Source organism: Geotrypetes seraphini, chromosome 9 (assembly GCF_902459505.1).
Source record: "Geotrypetes seraphini chromosome 9, aGeoSer1.1, whole genome shotgun sequence".
Lineage (NCBI taxonomy): Eukaryota > Metazoa > Chordata > Amphibia > Gymnophiona > Dermophiidae > Geotrypetes > Geotrypetes seraphini.
This window is the reverse complement of record NC_047092.1, coordinates 185,925,419-185,945,065: the sequence shown is the minus strand read 5'-3', so window position 1 is coordinate 185,945,065 and position 19,647 is coordinate 185,925,419. Positions and strand designations below refer to the sequence as shown.

The following is a 19,647-nucleotide window of genomic DNA, read 5'->3' as shown; positions in this document are numbered from 1 at the left end:
AGATGGCCAAGGAATACAAAACCCATTTTCTTCATACCTCTCTCAAAAACTTATAGAATGGTTCCATAGGGAAAAAATTCAGTAATCTCAAGTTCAGCTCCAGCTCCAGCTCCAGCTCCAGCTCCAGCTCCAGCTCCAGCTCCGTAGCCTCTACCTTTGTTTTTAAAGTTGACACATTCTCCTCCAATTTTTTTTTTTTTGTTGTAATGTTTCTTTATTGAGCAAACCAGCAAACACATAACAGAGCATCGTGCAGGAACAGTCTGCATTCCAGCGAAAAACACCCTATCGGGTACAGACAGAGCAAAATATGACATCTCACAGAAGATCAGATGCTCCAACACAGGATGTGCTCAATACAATTTTCCATATAACCCCCTCTAAAAACCCCCCCCAAAACCCCCCCAAAACAGAACTGAACGCCCCAATACCAATACACACAGTGTGATGCATCAAAAACACCAAATGCAACCCCCCCACCCCCCCCCCCCCCACCCACCCTACTCCTGACCTGTGATATACTGAAATGAAGAAGAGTAGAAAATACAGTAAGGACCAGAGAGAGATCGAAAAGAGACACATAAGAATGAGGAGGACTAGGTCCAGAGAGCTGAAGAGGACCAACAAGAAAGAAAGAAAGAAAGAAAGAAAGATAGAAAGAAAGAAAGGAATCTCTAGATAGAATCCACGGTAAGAGGTGCCTTAAGAGAGAAAATCCTGAAGAGGACATAAGACCTCAACATAAGCTAACAGTTCAAGAGAAGACTCCGCTCACGATGGGGAAGGGTCAGCCAATATGCCTCCCAGATGTCCTGAAAGCGAGACCACTTGCACTCATCTCGAGTGCCCGCAGCCCGTCTCTCCAAAAGGGCCAAGTCATACAAGGACCCCTGCCATCGAGAAAAAGAGGGAGCATGTGGCTCTCTCCAAAAAGTCAAGATGGCTTTCTTGGCCAACAAAAGGGCCTTAGATAGCAATTGACGCTGCCCAACAGTGCACCCAGGAAACTCCGCCGCTTGGTAAAACAGAGCACCAGGGGGAGTACATTTCGGGATCCCAGGAACCAAGGAGGACACATATGTCCAGACTCTCTGCCAAAAAGCTCTCACAGAGGGGCACTCCCAAAACATATGCCCCAGGGAAGCAGGATTAATAGGACATTTCGGACACCCCGCATGATCAGCGATACCAGCCCGATGTGCTCTGTGGGGAGAAATAAAAGCTCTGTGAAGGAATTTATATTCTTGTTCCCTATGTAACATGTTGCTGGAGATGGTGCGTATATAGACAAAGCATCCGGAGATCAATTCAGACGGAACTACGCAACCCAAGTCTGCACTCCACGCCCCTGCTAGCCACTCAGCTCGTTCGGTCTGTACAGGGGGACCCAGGGCAGTAACATAATACCGAAGACGTGGAGCCGCATCCTCCCCCAATGCCAAACACCTCCCAAGATCTCGTGCCACCGATCCGCTCAGTCGATCCCCAGAGAAGCTAAGAACATAATGCCGGAGCTGGAGGTAGCCGAAAACGTCCACCCTATCCAGCCCATAAAGCGACCCCAATTCGGCAGAGGAAAGAAGACTACCCCCATCAGAGAGAACATCCCCCAGTCTACGAATTCCATGCGCATGCCAAATCCGAAATACCTTGCTGTCCATGCCCGGTTTAAAATGCAAATTACCCACCAGCGGGAGTAGTGGGGTGATAGTATAGTGGATGCCCAGATGTTTACACAGTAATTTCCATATATGTCTCATATAAGCCCACACAATATGTCCCCTGACGTCAGAATCCAACTGGGCAGCAGGAGCATGCAGTAAAAACAACCCAGACATAGGATGTAAAAAATCCCTATCCACTGAAAACATTAAAAAAGAGGAACTCTCCATACACCAGTCCCGAATCAGTCTCGTCCCACATGCCAGATTATAGGAACGAATATCCAGCAATCCAAAGCCTCCCTGTGACTCAGGCAACATCAGAATACGAAGAGAGATCCTAGGTCGACGCCCACCCCACAGAAAAGTCCTCAGAGCCCCATACACCTGAGCTAGATCCCCCGCTCGCAACCACAGCGGAAGAGTTTGAAACAGATAAAGCCATCGAGGGACTATCATCATATTGTACAAAAATATACGCCCCGCAAGAGATACTGGTAAATCCCCCCACAATCTAAGGAGCTCCACCGTTTTCCGGAGTAGGGGCTTCACATTGATCTCATAGAGTCTAGTAAGAGAAGATGGTATCAGAACCCCTAGATATTTTACCTGCTGTGGTGCTTCCCGGAGCGGGAAATCAGCCCATGCATGTGAGATACTAATATGGATAGGAAGCGCCTCCGATTTGGACACATTAAGTTTGAGGCCCGAGAGTACCCCAAACTGATGAAACAGCTCCAGCAGACTAGAGAGACTTGAAACTGGGTCAGTCAACATCACCATAATGTCATCTGCGAAAGCCATACAGCGTAGAGAGGAAATCCCTAGCTCCACTCCAGTTAACTGAGGGTGGCTGCGAATGGATATCAACAAAGGCTCCAAAAACAATATGTAGAGTAGAGGGGACAAGGGGCAGCCCTGGCGAGTGCCTCGCTGGAGTACAAAGTCTGGAGATGCTACCCCATTAACCAATACGGCCGCCACCGGGTGAGAATAAAGGGCTCCAAGAGCTTTCATAAAGAACCCCTCCAACCCATAATATCGCAACAAGGGGAATAAAAAAGCCCACTCCACCCTGTCGAAGGCCTTTTCGGAATCAAAACTAATAGCCAGGGCTGGTTGCTGCCGAGAAGCACAATGAGCCAAAGCCAGGAGGAGCTTCCGCACATTATGACCAGCCAATCGCCCCCTCACAAAACCTACCTGATCTGCACCCACCAAAGATGGAACAAACTTGGCCAGTCGGTTAGCCAGGACCCGAGCTAAAATCTTTAAATCTACATTAATAAGCGAAATAGGTCTATAGGAACCCACCAGCAAGGGATCCTTTCCCGGTTTAGGCAATACAGTAATCAACGCTCGGTTCGCTCCTCGAGGAAACTGCCCCACCTCAGCTCCACTCTCAAAATAGCCCCGTAACGGCTCAGCCACATATCCCTGAAGAAGACGATAGAATTCCCCCCCAAAGCCATCCGGACCTGGAGATTTACACAGAGGTAGGTGCTTGAGAACATCCAGCACCTCCTCACGGGTAATAGAAGAAGCCAAAACCTCCGCGTCTTCCGTTGACAGCTTAGTTAAGGGCAAAGAGTCCAAAAATGCCCGAATCTGAGCCTCTCGACCCACTACTTCCGCTGTATATAAAGATTTATAAAAGGCAACAAAAAGCCGTTCCATCTGAGCCTGTTCCGTGACGAGCCTTCCCCCATCATCTTTAAGCGAGGTGATCAAAGTGGCACCCCGCCTCGCCTTAGTCATCTGGGCCAGCATTCTACCCGGCTTGTTCCCAAAACGGTGTAATCGGTACTTATAATAAAAAAGGGATTTGTGTGCCCTCTCATGAAGAAGTGCGTGGAGTGCTGACTGGGCCGTCTGAAAAGCATGCTTGTGAGACAGAGTAGGGCTCTGTAAAACCAATGTTCTACTATCCCGCACCTTGCGCTCCAGAACCAAGATTTTTTCCGCAATCTCTTTTTTACGTCGCGCGCAGTAAGCTATCACAGCCCCCCGAAGCACCGCCTTGGCAGCCTCCCAAAACAAAGTTCCGTTATCAGCATGGCCCCCATTAAACTCCACATAGTCCCGCCACTGTTGCTCCAAATAAATTTTAAAGTCCGGGTCCAGATAAAGCGCTATCGGAAAACGCCAGTGCTTCCTTCCCCCCAGAGCGTCAGCCGAAGAGCCAATATCCATCCACACCAAAGTGTGATCCGAGACAGCCAGTACTCCGATCCCCGCTGCATGAACCGCATGAAAGAAAGATCGCGAGAGGAAAATATAATCTATTCTAGAGGAGGAACCATGCACCTTGGATGTGTGAGTGAAATCCCGCTCCCCTGGGTGTAATATTCGCCAAACATCCACCAGATCCAGAGCCTCTAACCAAGCGGCAAGCCCATTATCCGACCTGCTGGAGGAGGGTCCCCTAGAGGAATCCAAAAGCGGGTCTAGTATAGAATTAAAATCCCCAAGAAAGATTTTCTGAGAGTCATGTATTTGGGATATAGACAATAATACCCCCAAGAGTTTCTTGTAAAAGGACCGCTGTGCACTGTTGGGCGCGTATACTGACATCAAAACTACTGGGCGCTGGTTAAGAGAACCCTGGACAATAACATAGTGTCCCCCTGGATCTGAGAGAACCCTAGATGCCTGAAAAGACACCGATTTGCGGATCAGCAAGGCTACCCCAGCCCTAGTGTTAGAGGAGGAGGCCGAGTAACACTGCCCCACCCAGGATTGACACAATTTACCATGTTCCCGTTCAGTGAGCTTAGTCTCCTGCAGGCCCACCACATCAGCCTGATTTCTGGCTAGGCACTGTAAAATCTTAGTTCGCTTGATAGGAGAATTGATACCAGATACATTCCATGACACACACCTCAACCCCTTCTTAACAGGCATAGGAAAGAAAAAAGAACCAAACATACCAGAAGAGAAAAAGGGCACAAAACAGCTGCCGAGGGTCCCAGCCCATCCCCCAGCAGCTCAGTCTCCACATCACCTCCGCACAGGAATCATCAACAAACACACAGGTCAGGAGCCTCCCCCCTCCCCCCCTCCAGAACTCCCCAGTCCCCCCACCCACCCGACTCCCCCAACAAACCCAAACCCACAGCCTCAACACCCCCTTCACAAACCCTCCCAATCCCCCCCGCAACCAATCCCCCCTCCCATCCCCCCACCCTCCACTCCATGAACCCCCTCCCCCCTCCCATGCCCCCCAAGACACACCTTTCCACCACTCCAGGAGGGTATACCAATGGACCCAAAGTACCCCCCCCTCCCCAGCCTCCAAAACAACCACCAAGCCAGAGATAGTAACTTTAAACTCACAAAAAGTGCCCAGAGGCTAAACAATGTCATAAGACCAAAAGAAGAGGCATAAGCATACAGGACCCCATGAGTCCAGACGTCCACAAGGAGCCATAGTAAGAAACAGTACACAGTGGCCCAGAGCTCCCAATTGGTGAACCTCAAACAGAGTATTTGCACAACAGGTGCTAAGAAACAGTGCAAGTGAGGCTACCACCCGCTCCCACCAGGTGCCCCACATCATTCAAACTTAGGAAACCCAAAGCAGTATCACAGGGTATCAGGTGCCAGTCCCCAGATCAGGGTACCACTGAAGAACTTGCGCTCTGGCCGCCGCACTGGTGTCAAAGAGATGAGGTTGTCCATCATAGATCACCCGAAGCTTGGCAGGAAACTGCAGCGTGAAGCGAAGCTTTTTCTCAGTAAGTTGCTTGCAGACAGACGAGAAACCTCTCCTCAGAGACGCCACCTGTGCCGAATAATCCTGAAAGATGAGGATACTTTGATTCTGGAATTTTAGATCCTTGCGCTGGCGATAATTTCGGAGAATAAGATCCTTAATGGCAAAGTTCAAAATGCGGAGAATCACCACACGCGGTCTGGTCGCTCCCTCCTGTCTTCTACCTAGCCGGTGTGCTCTTTCGATGCGCAAGGGTCCCAGTCCCCGCGTACTCATCAGCTCCGCCGCCAGCCAGGTCTCCAAAGTGGGAAGCAGGTCACCCTCCTGCACAGATTCAGGGACCCCCACCAGTCGCAGATTGTTCCGTCTGGAGCGATTTTCCATATCCTCCAGTTTTTCCTCACACTGTCCCACCTTGCATCGCAGCTGCTGAACCTCTGCCTGTAGTGTAACCACAGAGTCCTCCGCGGTTCCAACCCGCTGTTCCACCTCAGTTATCCGAGAGTTATATTCTGTCACAGTAGTGGATAAGGCAGCCAGTGACTCCTGCACTTTGTCCAGACGCGTTCCCAGCGCCGCAACAACTGCCTCGGTGAGACGCGCGATGAGATCTGCTCCCTCCACAGCCGCCGCCGCGCCCGGGTCCGCCATCTTGTCCTCGTGGCTGGGCCCCGATTTCGCGCGTTCGCGGTCCTTTTTGCCCACCTTAGAAGCCATATCCGACGTGCCTCTCAACATATATTTGTCCATGGAGCCCCCGGGGAGCTACGGAAGGCACTCGGTGGGGAAAATAGTCGCCGATTTTTATTCAGGGAGGCCGGAGCGGGGAGAGAACAGCGGAGCTCAGGGAAAACGCGTCCTCCCCGCTCTCAGCACGGCCCCGCCCCTCTCCTCCAATTTTTTAATCCATCTCGTACTCTGTACGACCACAGGAAGGATCTTTGGAGACACGTTATAAATGGCTTCCAGGACTTGCCAAATTGCTTCTAGTGAAATATCTGATGCTCAGATGAATGGCAGTAACGTGATTATAGTTACCACTGCCGAAGTTTCCAAACACTCCCCTGCAGGCACTAAACCTGAAGGTGCTGCACTCGGCCCTCTCAACCCCGAAAAGGACAACAGCACGCTTGCCCCCACCCCATAGGTCCTGCTGGGCTGTCACATCACCCCCAAAGTTTGGGTTCTTCTCCCTGCCACAAACTGTTGATTCGCCCAAAGGAGCATGGACAAAGGCTGTGATCTCCAAATGCTTCATTGGAGGAAACGCCATCCGATGACTGGGCTACGGTGCTTAGGCATCAGGAAAGAAGCAGAACTAGGAGATCACACACGTCCTCACTCTCTGGCGGCCAGGAAACATGTATTTCATAGGGCTTTCATGCCAGGCTCTGTACTGTTGTGATAGGGAAGAGGCATCTACTGTACATCCTTTTAACATAAGAACATATGAATTGCCATAATGGGAAAGACCGAAGGTCCATCAAGTCCAGGATCCTGTTTCCAACCACTGTCAACCCAGGTCCCAAGTACCAAACAGAAACCCAAAGAGTAGCAGCATTCCGGAGCTGAGATTGTGATGTCATAATGCCTCATTCTACCAATGCCTAAGAGCCAGCCTCAGCAGTGATGTCACAATGGCAGAAACCCAAAGAGTAGCAACATTCCGGAGCTGAGATTGTGATGTCATAATGCCTCATTCTACCAATGCCTAAGAGCCAGCCTCAGCAGTGATGTCACAATGGCTTGACTGTCCTATACTTGGCTCACATAAGAACATATGGGACAGACCGAAGGTCCATCAAGCCCAGGATCCTGTTTCCAACAGTGGCCAACTCAGGTCCAAGTACCAAACAGAAACCCAAAGAGTAGCAACATTCCGGAGCTGAGATTGTGATGTCATAAATCCTCATTCTACCAATGCCTAAGAGCCAGCCTCAGCAGTGATGTCACAATGGCTTGACTGTCCTATACTTGGCTCACATAAGAACATATGGGACAGACCGAAGGTCCATCAATCCCAGTATCTTGTTCCCAACAGTGGCCAACCCAGATCCCAGGTACCCAGCTAGATCCCAAGTAGTAAAACAGATTTTATGTTGCTTATCCTAGGAATAAGCAGTGGATTTCCCCAAGCCTTCTTAATAATGGCTTATGGACTTCTCTTTTAGGAAATGATCCAAACCTTTTCTAAACCCTGCTAAGCTAACTGATTTCACCACATTCTCTGGCAATGAATTCCAAAGTTTAATTATACATTGTGTGAAGAAATAGTTTCTCCAGTTTGTTTTAAATCTACTACTTAGTAGGTTCATTGCGTGTCCCCTAGTCCTAGTATTTTTGGAAAGAGTGAACAAGCGATTCACATCTACGCTTTCCACTCCACTCAGTATTTTATAGACCTCTGTCATATCACCCCTGAGCCATCTCTTCTCCAAGCTGAAGAGCCCTAGTAGCTGCTTTAGCCTCTCCTCATAGGGAAGGTCTGGCCATCAGAAATTGACAAATGCTGGAGGTGAAGTCTTACCAGTAACTTGTATAGAAGAATTATCAATTGGTTTCTTTTAGTAATATCTGTCCCTGTGTACCTCGGTATCCCTCTGCCACTGGCCACTTCCAGGATGTACTCATACACTTTCACTGCCTTGAAACCATTGGATATTGATCAAATTCATCTGATCCAAGTTTATTCAAATCTTATTATCCTGCACCAAGGACGAACCCTCTGGGTAGTTGACAAGCTAAAAAAATTCTGCGGGGAAAGGACAGGGTTGATTAGTGAAAGGATAGAGGGGAGGGTAAACACATTTGGTAAACTTTGTATTAGTCCGACTCAGCCAGGGTAGTTAAGTATCCATCAGGTTTGATATGCATCTAGAAAAAGATATGTTTTTAAATCAGTTCCAGAGCTGGGGGCCATTTCCAGAAACGATGGCAGTTCTAATATGTTTGTGAATAATTTCACGGTGCGATGGGATTATAAAACGATTTTGATTTGCTCATCTAAGAGATCTTGACTGAGAAGGCGCATGAGATAAGGAGGTTCTCCTGTATTCAGTGTTTTAAAAGTCAACAGAAGTGTTTTATATGTGATGTGATGGTTTATAGGTAGCCAAAGGGGGAGTGATATGACCAAATTGATGCACGTGATGGATCTGATATGTCCTTCCTCTGGCAAACCCATTGGATTCAAGACACTTTATCATCTTTTCCTTCAGTAGGATCTCCATTAATTTCCACCACTGAGATCACAGGACGGAGCACTTGGGGCTCTGGCCAAATTCACAGATAGGAATGTATATGAAGAACGTCAACCGGTGCTACAGGCACAGCTCAGTTCCTTTGCTGGGGAGATATTCAGGTTTGAAGGTAGAACTCCAGAAGAGATTTAACAGGAGGTATAAAGCTATCGCTGGCTCAGAAGGTAGAGCTCCAGAGCAGGACTGAGCAGTGGAAAGGGTCTCAGTAAAGGAGGAGCACGATGTGAATGCCTGACTTCAGCAAATCACTTTTCAAGCAGAAATATAAAGCGCCCTGGAAAGCTCCAGAACTGAGGCACATGCCACACCACCCTGTCAGCAGACTACAGCTGCCGCTGCACCAAGGTCGGCTTGTTGCCGCTACTCAATATCCTCTCCTAATTTAAAACCAAATCTATATTAACCTGACATTGTGAAGCATTTCTCTCTCTAAACGACCCCATTTAAGAAAAATCCCCTCCCTGCGACTCTTCATCTCATCTAATTACACTGAAACCGCTCCATTTATCACTTCTGCTTGTTTAATGATCTGCTTTTATCGATTCCTGTTGTTCCAAAACTTCATTTAAAGTAAACCCACAGGCACATAGAGTTCTGTAGCAAAAACAACAGTCATTTAGCCGGTTATCCCAGAGGGATCTCTTCCTATTTTCCAGAATATTTGTTTTACCTGTTACTGGGACACATGAAACATCTGAGTTTACCAGGCAGAACTGTGAGAGTCACCTGACCAGGTGTGTAAGAAGCACACGAGAGCTTCATCGGGAAACTCCGAGATACAGCCAGAGCTGGTTCCTGGAGGCAGGGTGAGGAAGACGCAATAGATGTACCAGTGGATTAGAAAACACCCTTCACACGTCTACATCAGTGGTCACTAAAAGGATTGGAAACAACCACAACAGATGAACACCTCACTAGTTAGGGTTCATTCCCAGGATAGCGGAAGCCTTCAGTATAATTCATATCTAAATACGAGTGTAACCACTGTTGGCTCTCTTCATAGCCTCCTGATGCTGGATTTAAATACTGTTGCTTGACTTACTATCATTCTTTCAAAAATAAATAAAGACTATACAACAGTCAAAGTTTCTTTTTCACTTATCCTTTTAATGCAGTGTCTCTAGCATGCCCCGATGGGACCCGTTTCGCCCCAAAAGAATGATAGGAAGCATCAGGAGGCTATGAAGAGAGCCAACAGCGGTTACACTCGTATTTAGATATGAATTATACTGAAGGCTTCCACCATCCTGGGATTGAACCCTAACTAGTGAGGTGTTCATCTGTTGTGGCTACATCAGTGGTCCCCAACACTGTCTTGAAGGACCACCAGCTACTCAGGTTTTTAGGGCAGATTTGCATGCCTGCCACCTCCATTATGTGCAAATCTCTCTCATGCATATTCATAAGAACATAAGCAATGCCTCTGCTGGGTCAGACCTGAGGTCCATCGTGCCCAGCAGTCCGCTCACGCGGCGGCCCAACAGGTCCAGGACCTGTGCAGTAATCCTCTATCTATACCCCTCTATCCCCTTTTCCAGCAGGAAATTGTCCAATCCTTTCTTGAACCCCAGTACCGTCCTCTGCCCTATTACGTCCTCTGGAAGCGCATTCCAGGTGTCCACCACACGTTGGGTAAAGAAGAACTTCCTAGCATTCGTTTTGAATCTGTCCCCTTTCAACTTCTCCGAATGCCCTCTTGTTCTTTTATTTTTCGAAAGTTTGAAGAATCTGTCCCTCTCTACTCTCTCTATTTCCTTCATGATCTATCATATCTCCTCTAAGTCTCCTCTTCTCCAGGGAAAAGAGACCCAATTTCTCCAATCTTTCTTTCTCTCTCTCTCTCTTTCTCTCTCTCCCTTTCTCTCTGTCTCCCTTTCTCTCTCTATTTCTCTCTCTACTCTCTCTATGCCCTTCATGATCTTGTAAGTCTCTATCATATCCCCTCTAAGTTTCCTCTTCTCCAGGGAAAAGAGGCCCAGTTTCTCCAATCTCTCAGCGTATGAAAGGTTTTCCATCCCTTTTATCAGACGCGTCGCTCTCTTCTAAACTCTCTCGAGTAACGCCATGTCCTTCTTAAGGTACGGCGACCAATATTTGACGCAGTAATCCAGATGCGGACGCACCATTGCCCGATACAATGGCAGGATAACTTCTTTTGTTCTGGTTGTAATACCCTTCTTGATTATGCCTAGCATTCTGTTTGCCTTCTTAGCGGCCGCTGCGCACTGTGCCATCGACTTCATTGTCATGTCCACCATTACCCCCAAGTCCCTTTCTTGGGTATTCTCATTTAATAACATCCCTCCCATTGTATAGTTGTACCTCGGGTTTCTGTTTCCCACATGTAATTCTTTACATTTCTCAATGTTGAACTTCATCTGCCACCTCGTCGCCCATTCCCCTAGTTTGTTCAAGTCCCTTTGCAATTCTTCGCAGTCCTCTTTAGTCCGAGCTCCACTAAATAGTTTGGTGTCGTCTGCAAATTTTATTATTTCGCACTTTGTCCCTGTTTCTAGATCATTTATGAATATATTAAATAGCAGCACTGAGCCCTTCGGGACCCCACTTGTGACCCTCCTCCAGTCCAAGTAGTGGCCCTTCACTCCTGCCCTCCGTTTCCTACCCGCCAACCAGTTTCTGATCCATCTATGTACGTCTCCTTCCACCCATTGGTTCTTCAGTTTCCGGAGTAGGCGTTCATGGGGCACCTTGTCAAAGGCTTTTTGGAAATCTAGATATATGATGTCTATGGGGTCTCCTTTGTCCATCCGTTTGTTAATTCCTGCTATCCTGAAAACCCGACTGGCTGGTGGTCCTCCAGGACAGGGTTGGGGATCACTGTGCTACATGATAGATTCCTGGCTTAGGAGACTAAGGAGTAGAAAAGGCAGTCAGGCTAGAGTTACCATTTTGGGGCTGCAAAAACCCAGACACTTGGCCCTGCCCTGTCCCGCCTCCGGCTTGGCTCCAGCCCCACCCAGTTCTACCTTCGGCTCCACCCTAGCCCCTCCCAATTCAGCCTCCAGCCCTGCCCCCATAGACTTTCTCTCTTCTTCTCCGATAAGCTCCAACCGCGTCTGGAAGGCCTGGAGCATGTGCGGATGTGAGTGATATCATCGGCACATGCTCACATGCCCTCCAGATGCGGCCGGAGCTCATCAGGGCTTTCTAAAACCCAGACAAACTGCCGGGTTTTAGAAAATCTGTCCAGGACCTCAGACAGTCCTCTAAGAAAAAGGACATGTCTGGGCTTTTCCGGATGTCTGGTAGCCCTAGTTTAGGGAGATCATGAAAAAAGGGGCCACATCTGGTGCCCTCAGAGGTGCCTCATGCTTACCTGAACCACAAACCAGGAGATCACCACCGCTGCCCATGGGTTCCTGCCATGAGAAGTCTTCTTTGCTGGCACCAGAAACTTTCCTAAATCAAAACCAAGAAACAATTCAAAAAAATGCTAGTGGGTAAAATTCAGTGTGGCTGTGGAGGTGAGAAAAGGAGCCACACAGGCATATTTTATTTATTTAAAACACTTATAGCCCGCATATCAGACGTCTATGCGGATAACAACAATGACATACATCCACAAACATAACATAGCAGATCATTATAAAATTATAGCGTACAATGAACTTGAATCCTATACCTTAAAATAATTAAAAACAAGTAATTACAAAATAGCCTAATTTGAAAAGGAAAGTCGAAAGAAGTAGGCTTTCAGATGTTTTTTTCGAAATGCCAGGAAATCAGAAATCAAACGGATGGAATCTGGAACCGAGTTCCATAATAAAGATCCAGCTACTTGGAACATACGTAATCGATTTACAACTTCAGGGACAGAACGAATTGTGGGAACAACTAAGAAATCTCTGTCCTGTGATCTCAAAAAACGAGAGGGTAAATATATCTGCAGGTTCATTCCACTGGACTCCTGTTTTCCCCAGAATTCATAATTCCCCCCCCCCCCCCACCCTCCAATAATACAATAAGAGCTTTCTTTCTCTAGAAAAGCTACTATATCAGGTTAGCCTGCAGGAAGCTCTCCTGTGGGTACCCTTCCTCCTTCCTGGCATTTAACTTAATCAGTTCCCTGCTAGCCAGAAGGGGTTCTCTTTTGCATGGGATAGTAAGTCTTATTTCCGGGACAACATCCTGTGGCACTTTGTAAAAATGCATATGAGAAGCCTTCCTGATCCAAAACCCAAGCTAAAGAGTACCATGGAAGGGAGGGACACATGGGAACAGTCGCACATTGTTGAAAATGAAAGATTTGATCTGGGTGCTTTTCTGTACAGGAGCTGCAAAGTCAATCCTGGTGTTCAAGATGAATTTCCAGTGAAATTGCTAAATCCAGAGAAATAGAGACGACATCAGCCTGGATCATGTGTTAGAAACCTCAGGGTGAGAAAATTAGCCTCCGAAGCAGCAGAGATCGTGCACCACTGCCTTGTGCATATCCCAGGGTTTTAGGCTTCCACCATTTCAGCTCAAGACACAGCAGCTCGGTCCCACACTTTCCCAGCCCTGGTACGCCAGAGCGTGAAGGGGCAAGCTGCTTAAGCAAACAGTTATACAGCAGGAAAGCAAAAGAATACTTTGGCCATTAAGTGCTTCGAAAGAGCAATATTTCACGGTCTCCTCCTGGGGTCGGGACAGAGCTGCTAAGAAATGGAAGCTTTAAAAGCCTTCTTAATTCTCTTATTTACTGTTTCGTACAGCCTTGCACTTCCCTCAGTGTCCCACGCCACTTGCGTATGCTCTGGGGGTTTTGCCCAAAAGCTGGAGTGAGCCATTACCAGCAACCAGAAGCACTGACGCTTCCCTGATAAAGTGCAGATGGCTGAAATGGATAGCGTTCTGCTGGTGACTCTTCAAAAGCAATTAATTGCAGTTACTTCTCAGCTAAAAGCAATGAAATGACTCATATAGGAAAGTAATTGATTACTGATTGCAGTTAGCTGTTTTCTTAGGCATTTATTTACCGCCTATCAAAGTTATCTAAGTGTTTTACAATCCCGGTGGGATCACAATCTATCTAATATACCTGGGACAATGAGGGGATTAAGTGACTTGCCCAGGGTCACAAGGGTACTGAGGCTGTAGCTCTAACCACTAGGCCACTCCTTACCAAAACCACATGCAAGAATACCTATGGTAAAAGTCTTACGGTACGCGAATTACTACTATATAGCGCCCCCAGACGTATGCACTTCTCCATCTTATACACAACCCCCGTTTGAATAGTGCATAACTCCATCTCTTGAGGCTTATTTCAAGCACGATTCACTCGTGCCAACCACATCCTCTGTCATGTCAGGTTAACTATTTTATTGATTACTGCAAGAAAGTAATTAACCAGAGTAACTAATAATAATAATAATTTTATTCTTGTATACCGCCATTCCCAGCGAGTTCTAGGCGGTTCACATCAATTAAATTAGGATCCGCGTTGGCATGCAGATTTACAACAATTTATTAGAACTTGAAAGATGAGGAAGGAAGAGGATAGAAGGAAGGAGAGAGAGAAGATATCATGAAGGAGGAGAAGAACAGTGCGAGGGGCGAGGGGGGACGGTTAAGGGTCTTGTTCGCTGAATAGATAAGTTTTGAGTAATTTTCTGAAGCCGAGGTAAGTAGGGGCCTCGAGTATCATTTGGGCTAGCCACTAATTACTAGTAAGTCAATATTGGGGAGGGGATAATTCCACATCAGTGCAGGTAGGGATGCCTAAGGGAAGCAGGTGCCTACCTTTCATCATATAGTGTAGACATAGCCAGGTATGCACTAGCGTGAGCTCCTAAACCAGCCACAGAGCTGGCATATATGCAGAGCATTTCGTTGGTACATGTGTAGATGTGCATTCCAGCCAGACTTTGCCTATGTGTATGAGTAACCTGCCTGCAAAATGCCAGGGTTGAATGAAAAGTAACACCTCCACCTTCAATGAAGATATTGTAATGAATGACAAATATAATGCTTAGAACCACCTTTCCTTGAACCCTCCAAAATCTAAAGCTCTATTTTTTACTACAAGGTCTACCTTGCGGTTTAGCGCCCAAGAAAAGGATCTGGGTATCATCATAGACAATACGATGAAACCTTCTGCCCAATGTGTGGTGGCAGCCAAAAAAGCAAACAGGACGCTAGGAATTATTTAAAAAAGTGATTGTTAAAACTAAGAATGCTATAATGCTCCTGTATCGTTCCATGGTGCGACCTCACCTTCAGTATTGAATTCAGTTCTGGTTTCCTTATCTAAGAAAAGATAGAGCGGCACTAGAAAAGGTTCAAAGAAGAGCAACCAAGATGATAAAGGGGATGGAACTCCTCTCGTATGAGGAAAGACTAAAACGGTTAGGGCTCTTCAGCTTCAAAAAGAGATGGCTGAGGGGAGATATAAAATCCTGAGTGGAGTAGAACGGGTACAAGTGGATCGATTTTTCACTCTATCAAAAATTACAAAGACTAGGGGACAATTGATGAAGATACAGGGAATTACTTTTAAAACCAAGAGGAGGAAATATTTTTTCACTCAGAGAATAGTTGAGCTTTGGAATGCATTGCCAGAGGTTGTGGTAAGAGTGGATAGCATAGCTAGTTTTAAGAAGGGCTTGGACAATTTCCTGGAGGAAAAGTCCATAGTCTGTTATTGACAAAGACAGGTGGGAAGCCACTGCTTGCCCTGGGTCGGAAGCATGGAATGTTGCTACTCTTTGGGGATTCCGCATGGAATGTTGCTTACTCTGAGATAATGGAATGTTGCTACTCTTTGGGGATTCTGCATGGAATGTTGCACTCTGGGGTTCTGGAATCTTGCTTACTCTGAGATAATGGAATGTTGCTACTCTTTGGGGTTCCGGAATCTTGCTTACTCTGAGATAATGAAATGTTGCACTCTTTGGGGTTTCCGCATGGAATGTTGCACTCTTTGGGGTTCTGGAATCTTGCTTACTCTGAGATAATGGAATGTTGCTACTCTTTGGGGTTCCGGAATCTTGCTTACTCTGAGATAATGGAATGTTGCTACTCTTTGGGGTTCCGGAATCTTGCTTACTCTGAGATAATGGAATGTTGCGCTCTTTGGGGTTCCGGAATCTTGCTTACTCTGAGATAATGGAATGTTGCTACTCTTTGGGGTTCCGGAATCTTGCTTACTCTGAGATAATGAAATGTTGCACTCTTTGGGGTTTCCGCATGGAATGTTGCACTCTTTGGGGTTCTGGAATCTTGCTTACTCTGAGATAATGGAATGTTGCTACTCTTTGGGATTCCGGAATCTTGCTTACTCTGAGATAATGGAATGTTGCTACTCTTTGGGGTTCTGGAATCTTGCTTACTCTGAGATAATGGAATGTTGCGCTCTTTGGGGTTCCGGAATCTTGCTTACTCTGAGATAATGGAATGTTGCTACTCTTTGGGTTCCGGAATCTTGCTTACTCTGAGATAATGGAATGTTGCACTCTTTGGGGATTCCGCATGGAATGTTGCACTCTTTGGGGTTCTGGAATCTTGCTTACTCTGAGATAATGGAATGTTGCTTGTCTTTGGGGATTCCGCATGGAATGCTGCTACGACTTGGGGTTCCGGAATCTTGCTATTCTTTGAGATGCTGGAATGTTGCTACTCTTTGGGTTTTGGCCAGGATGTTAGGGACCTGGATTGGCCACCGTGAGAACAGTCTACTGGGCTTGATGGACCATTGGGCTGACCCAGTAAGGCTAGTCTTATGTTCAAGTTTGGAAAAAAATGGAAATTGAATGGTGCTAAGTTAGGCTGAATGGTAGATGGGGTAAGACTGAGGCCCATTGTTACCATTGCCTTGGTGATATTTCATGCTGTTCAAGGCCTAAGTTACACTTCTTCTACAACAACATCTTCTTGTGTTTCTGAACTCTTCTCCATCGTTCTTTCAAAAATATCAGGGTTGCAGTGTAACACTGAGCTTCTGATTGTACCATATTCTAGGAGACTCGTCCGTTCCTGACATGGGTCATCCACTTTGTTTTTGACCACATAAATCAGCCTTTGCCAGTCCACAATCTTTATATTTTTGGCCCAGTGATGTACAGTACTCATATCAACACCATAAACAACCTGCGTGCGGCAGTGAATTTCAACTGGAGAGATTCCTTCAACAGTCGGAACTTCTATCATAGCACGTTACTTAAATGGAAATGAGGGCTCACTGCTTTCTTCTGTTACACAAGCAATAGCAAAAAAAGTGTTTAAGTGTGTTTATATGAATGTTATAAAGGCTTTAATCAAGGAAGCCATCAGTATAATCACCAAAACGCAAATGCAATTGGCTTTCATAATACATAAGCCACAAATTTTGACTGACCAGGCTCCCAATACCAAAGTGTGTGTTCAACATAAAATGAGTCCAAAACAAGATGCCGGTCTGTGTGTCTTGTGTCCTTATATCTATTGTCTGCTCAATGGTATTTGTCAGAAGTCGGATAATACAAGTCATAAAAACTAGTAGATAAGAAAGATGGATGAGAAGAGAGATGAAACCATGGTGGAGAGAGTGCAAGAGTCTAAAAGCCCTTCTGCATAAGTCCAATTCCCACTGCAGCCTGTTGGGTTGACCATAGTTGCTTGAAACTGGTGATCTCACTGCAGCCAGCCTCTGCTCACTCCTGCTGTAAATAATGTCTTATCCTCGAAGGAAGTGCCAAATTATCTACTGGAAATCCCAAGCTCCTTTTGAAGTTGCAAAAAGCATTTTAGTTGGCCATGTTCAGTCAGTTGCAGAAATGTTTCCACCCGAAACTCTCCCCAATCAATGGGTTTAACTACATCGGTTCCCTTAGGGCAGGGGTGTCAAAGTCCCTCCTCAAGGGCCTCAATCCAGTCGGGTTTTCAGGATTTCCCCAATGAATATGCACGAGATCTATTTGCATGCACTGCTTTCATTGTATGCTAATAGATCTCCTGCATATTCATTGGGGAAATCCTGAAAACCCGACTGGATTGCGGCCCCCCAGGAGGGACTTTGACACCCCTGCCTTAGGGCCTCTTCTATTAAACTGCGCCAGAGCTCCTATGAGCGATGGGAGCAGCACGGCTCTCTGCGCTAAAAAGTGCTAGCTCAACTTCACAGTATGGTGAGGGGGCTAGTCTCCAGCTCCCAGCTAACATGGGTGAAACCCCCCCTCATCCAACCTCAACTTCACAGTATGGTGAGCAAATGGGTTCTCCATATCCTTATCTGCCTGCAGTTCCCTCTGTGCCCAAACCAGAAAACGCAGAGGTGCCTTTGACAAAAAGTTTACATATCTCTTATACGAACCCTTATCTCTCCAAGCCCATCATTGCCTCAACGGTGCTGCTTCATGGTAAGCTCTAAGATCAGGAACTCCCTAGAAATGATGCCTTCTCAGAGAGGACAGGGACACTCTAGAAGACTTCGCTTTGAAGATACATTTTTGTATAGACTGGAAGAGTACAAAGACTGAAATAAGCACAAGGAGTCTGGGTAAAATGTTCATTCTAAAAGCCGTCATCCTACCCAACCGAGAAAATTCACTCTTTCCCCATTTCTCCAAGTCCTCCAGACTTTTCCTCAATAAAAGGCTATAATTTACTCTATATAGATCAGTCAGCTTCCAGGTAATTTGGATGCCAAGGTGCTTTATAGAAAGAGGGAGCCATTTAAAAGGAAAATTAGATTGAAGTTGGAATACCTCCGCAGAGAGTAAATTAACATTCATCGCTTCAGTCTTATTAATATTGATTTTAAAACCCAAGACCCACCCATAGCGTTACATTCCGAGAGCGAGAAATTTGCTGCCAGATACCTCTCCACCAGTGTCGCACAATTCAGTCCAGGAGGGCAATCAAGAGAACAGACCACATCTTGAATTCTAAATTTCAGCAGGGCCAGTGGTGTAAAGATGCTTTCAGAAAGAAAGGAAAACAGATTTTTCCAATTTTACAAACCTTGAGAAGCCATTCAGCATCCTGGTCGTCAGCTTTTCACGTCTGCACTTAGCCTAAATGAGAGTATAATATCTAATACATTCAAATCATATCTGATGAGAAGAACTTCCCCTCCCCCCTCCCATCCAAGAGAACAGAATCAATAAGGTTAATGACCCGATGGGATTCATTCCTGGCAGTTTGGCTGACAGGTGCCTAGAAAGAGAGCAGAGTTGCCATGTGCTCTCGAACATGCTAGGACCAGAAATTTATCTTATCAACCTCGTACATTCCTGCTAAATTCAATTTTTAATTCCCCCCCCCAAGCAAACAATTTAAAACTCTTGAAATATAAACTGTGAATTCTTTACGGAAGGAAATGGGGCTTGGAATATTCAGATACTCTAGCGTTTCCCCATCTCTGGAGAACTTACAGTCTAAATCTGTAGCTGAGACAATGAAGGGTTACGTGGTTCACCCACGATCACACAGAGATTTTAATTGGGCTTTCTTGGTTCTAAGCATCAGGCTATGCTTCCACGCCTTTGGACATAACTTTTTGGTAGCTCTTGCAATGTAATCTGACCTTGAACTGAATAGGTAAAGGCGGAATAGAAAACTTGATTAACATAACATTATATTGGTCATCCAGGGGAGGAAAAGTACAAGGAATCTCACAAAACACACCAAAACTTGGCTTCTAAGATTTCCACAGGCACAACTGATCACTGCTCCCCTCCAATCCATCCAGAATTCAGCTGCACGACTCATGTTACTTTTGTAAAGTCATTTCATTGGCTTCCCATCCGTTTCCGAATACAATTCAAACGCCTCTTACTGACCTACCAAATGCACTCGCTCAGCTGCCCCTCACTGTCTCTCTTCGCTTATCTCCCCCTATGGTCCTGCCCCTCCCCATCAGCTCCACTCAGCGGCTAAGTCCCTCCTGTCTGTGCCCTTCTCTTCTTCCGCCAACTCCAGACTCTGTCCCTTCTGCCTTGCTGTGCCATATGCTTGGAACAAGCTGCTCGATTCCCTAGGGCGAGCTCTGTCTCTGGCAGTGTTCAAGGCCCAGTTAAAAGCCCACCTC

At 46.4% G+C, this 19,647-nt stretch overlaps 1 protein-coding gene across 2 annotated transcripts in view; it reads right to left on the bottom strand.

Annotated features, from left to right (window-relative positions):
• Positions 1-19,647, bottom strand: part of LOC117367244 (solute carrier family 12 member 9-like) — a 154,406-nt gene that overhangs the window by 42,760 nt on the left and 91,999 nt on the right. For both annotated transcript variants that reach the window (XM_033959668.1, XM_033959669.1), the window contains one exon: positions 11,974-12,056. In XM_033959668.1, the coding sequence (XP_033815559.1) occupies positions 11,974-12,056 (83 nt within the window). The remainder of the gene's footprint in view (positions 1-11,973; positions 12,057-19,647) is intronic.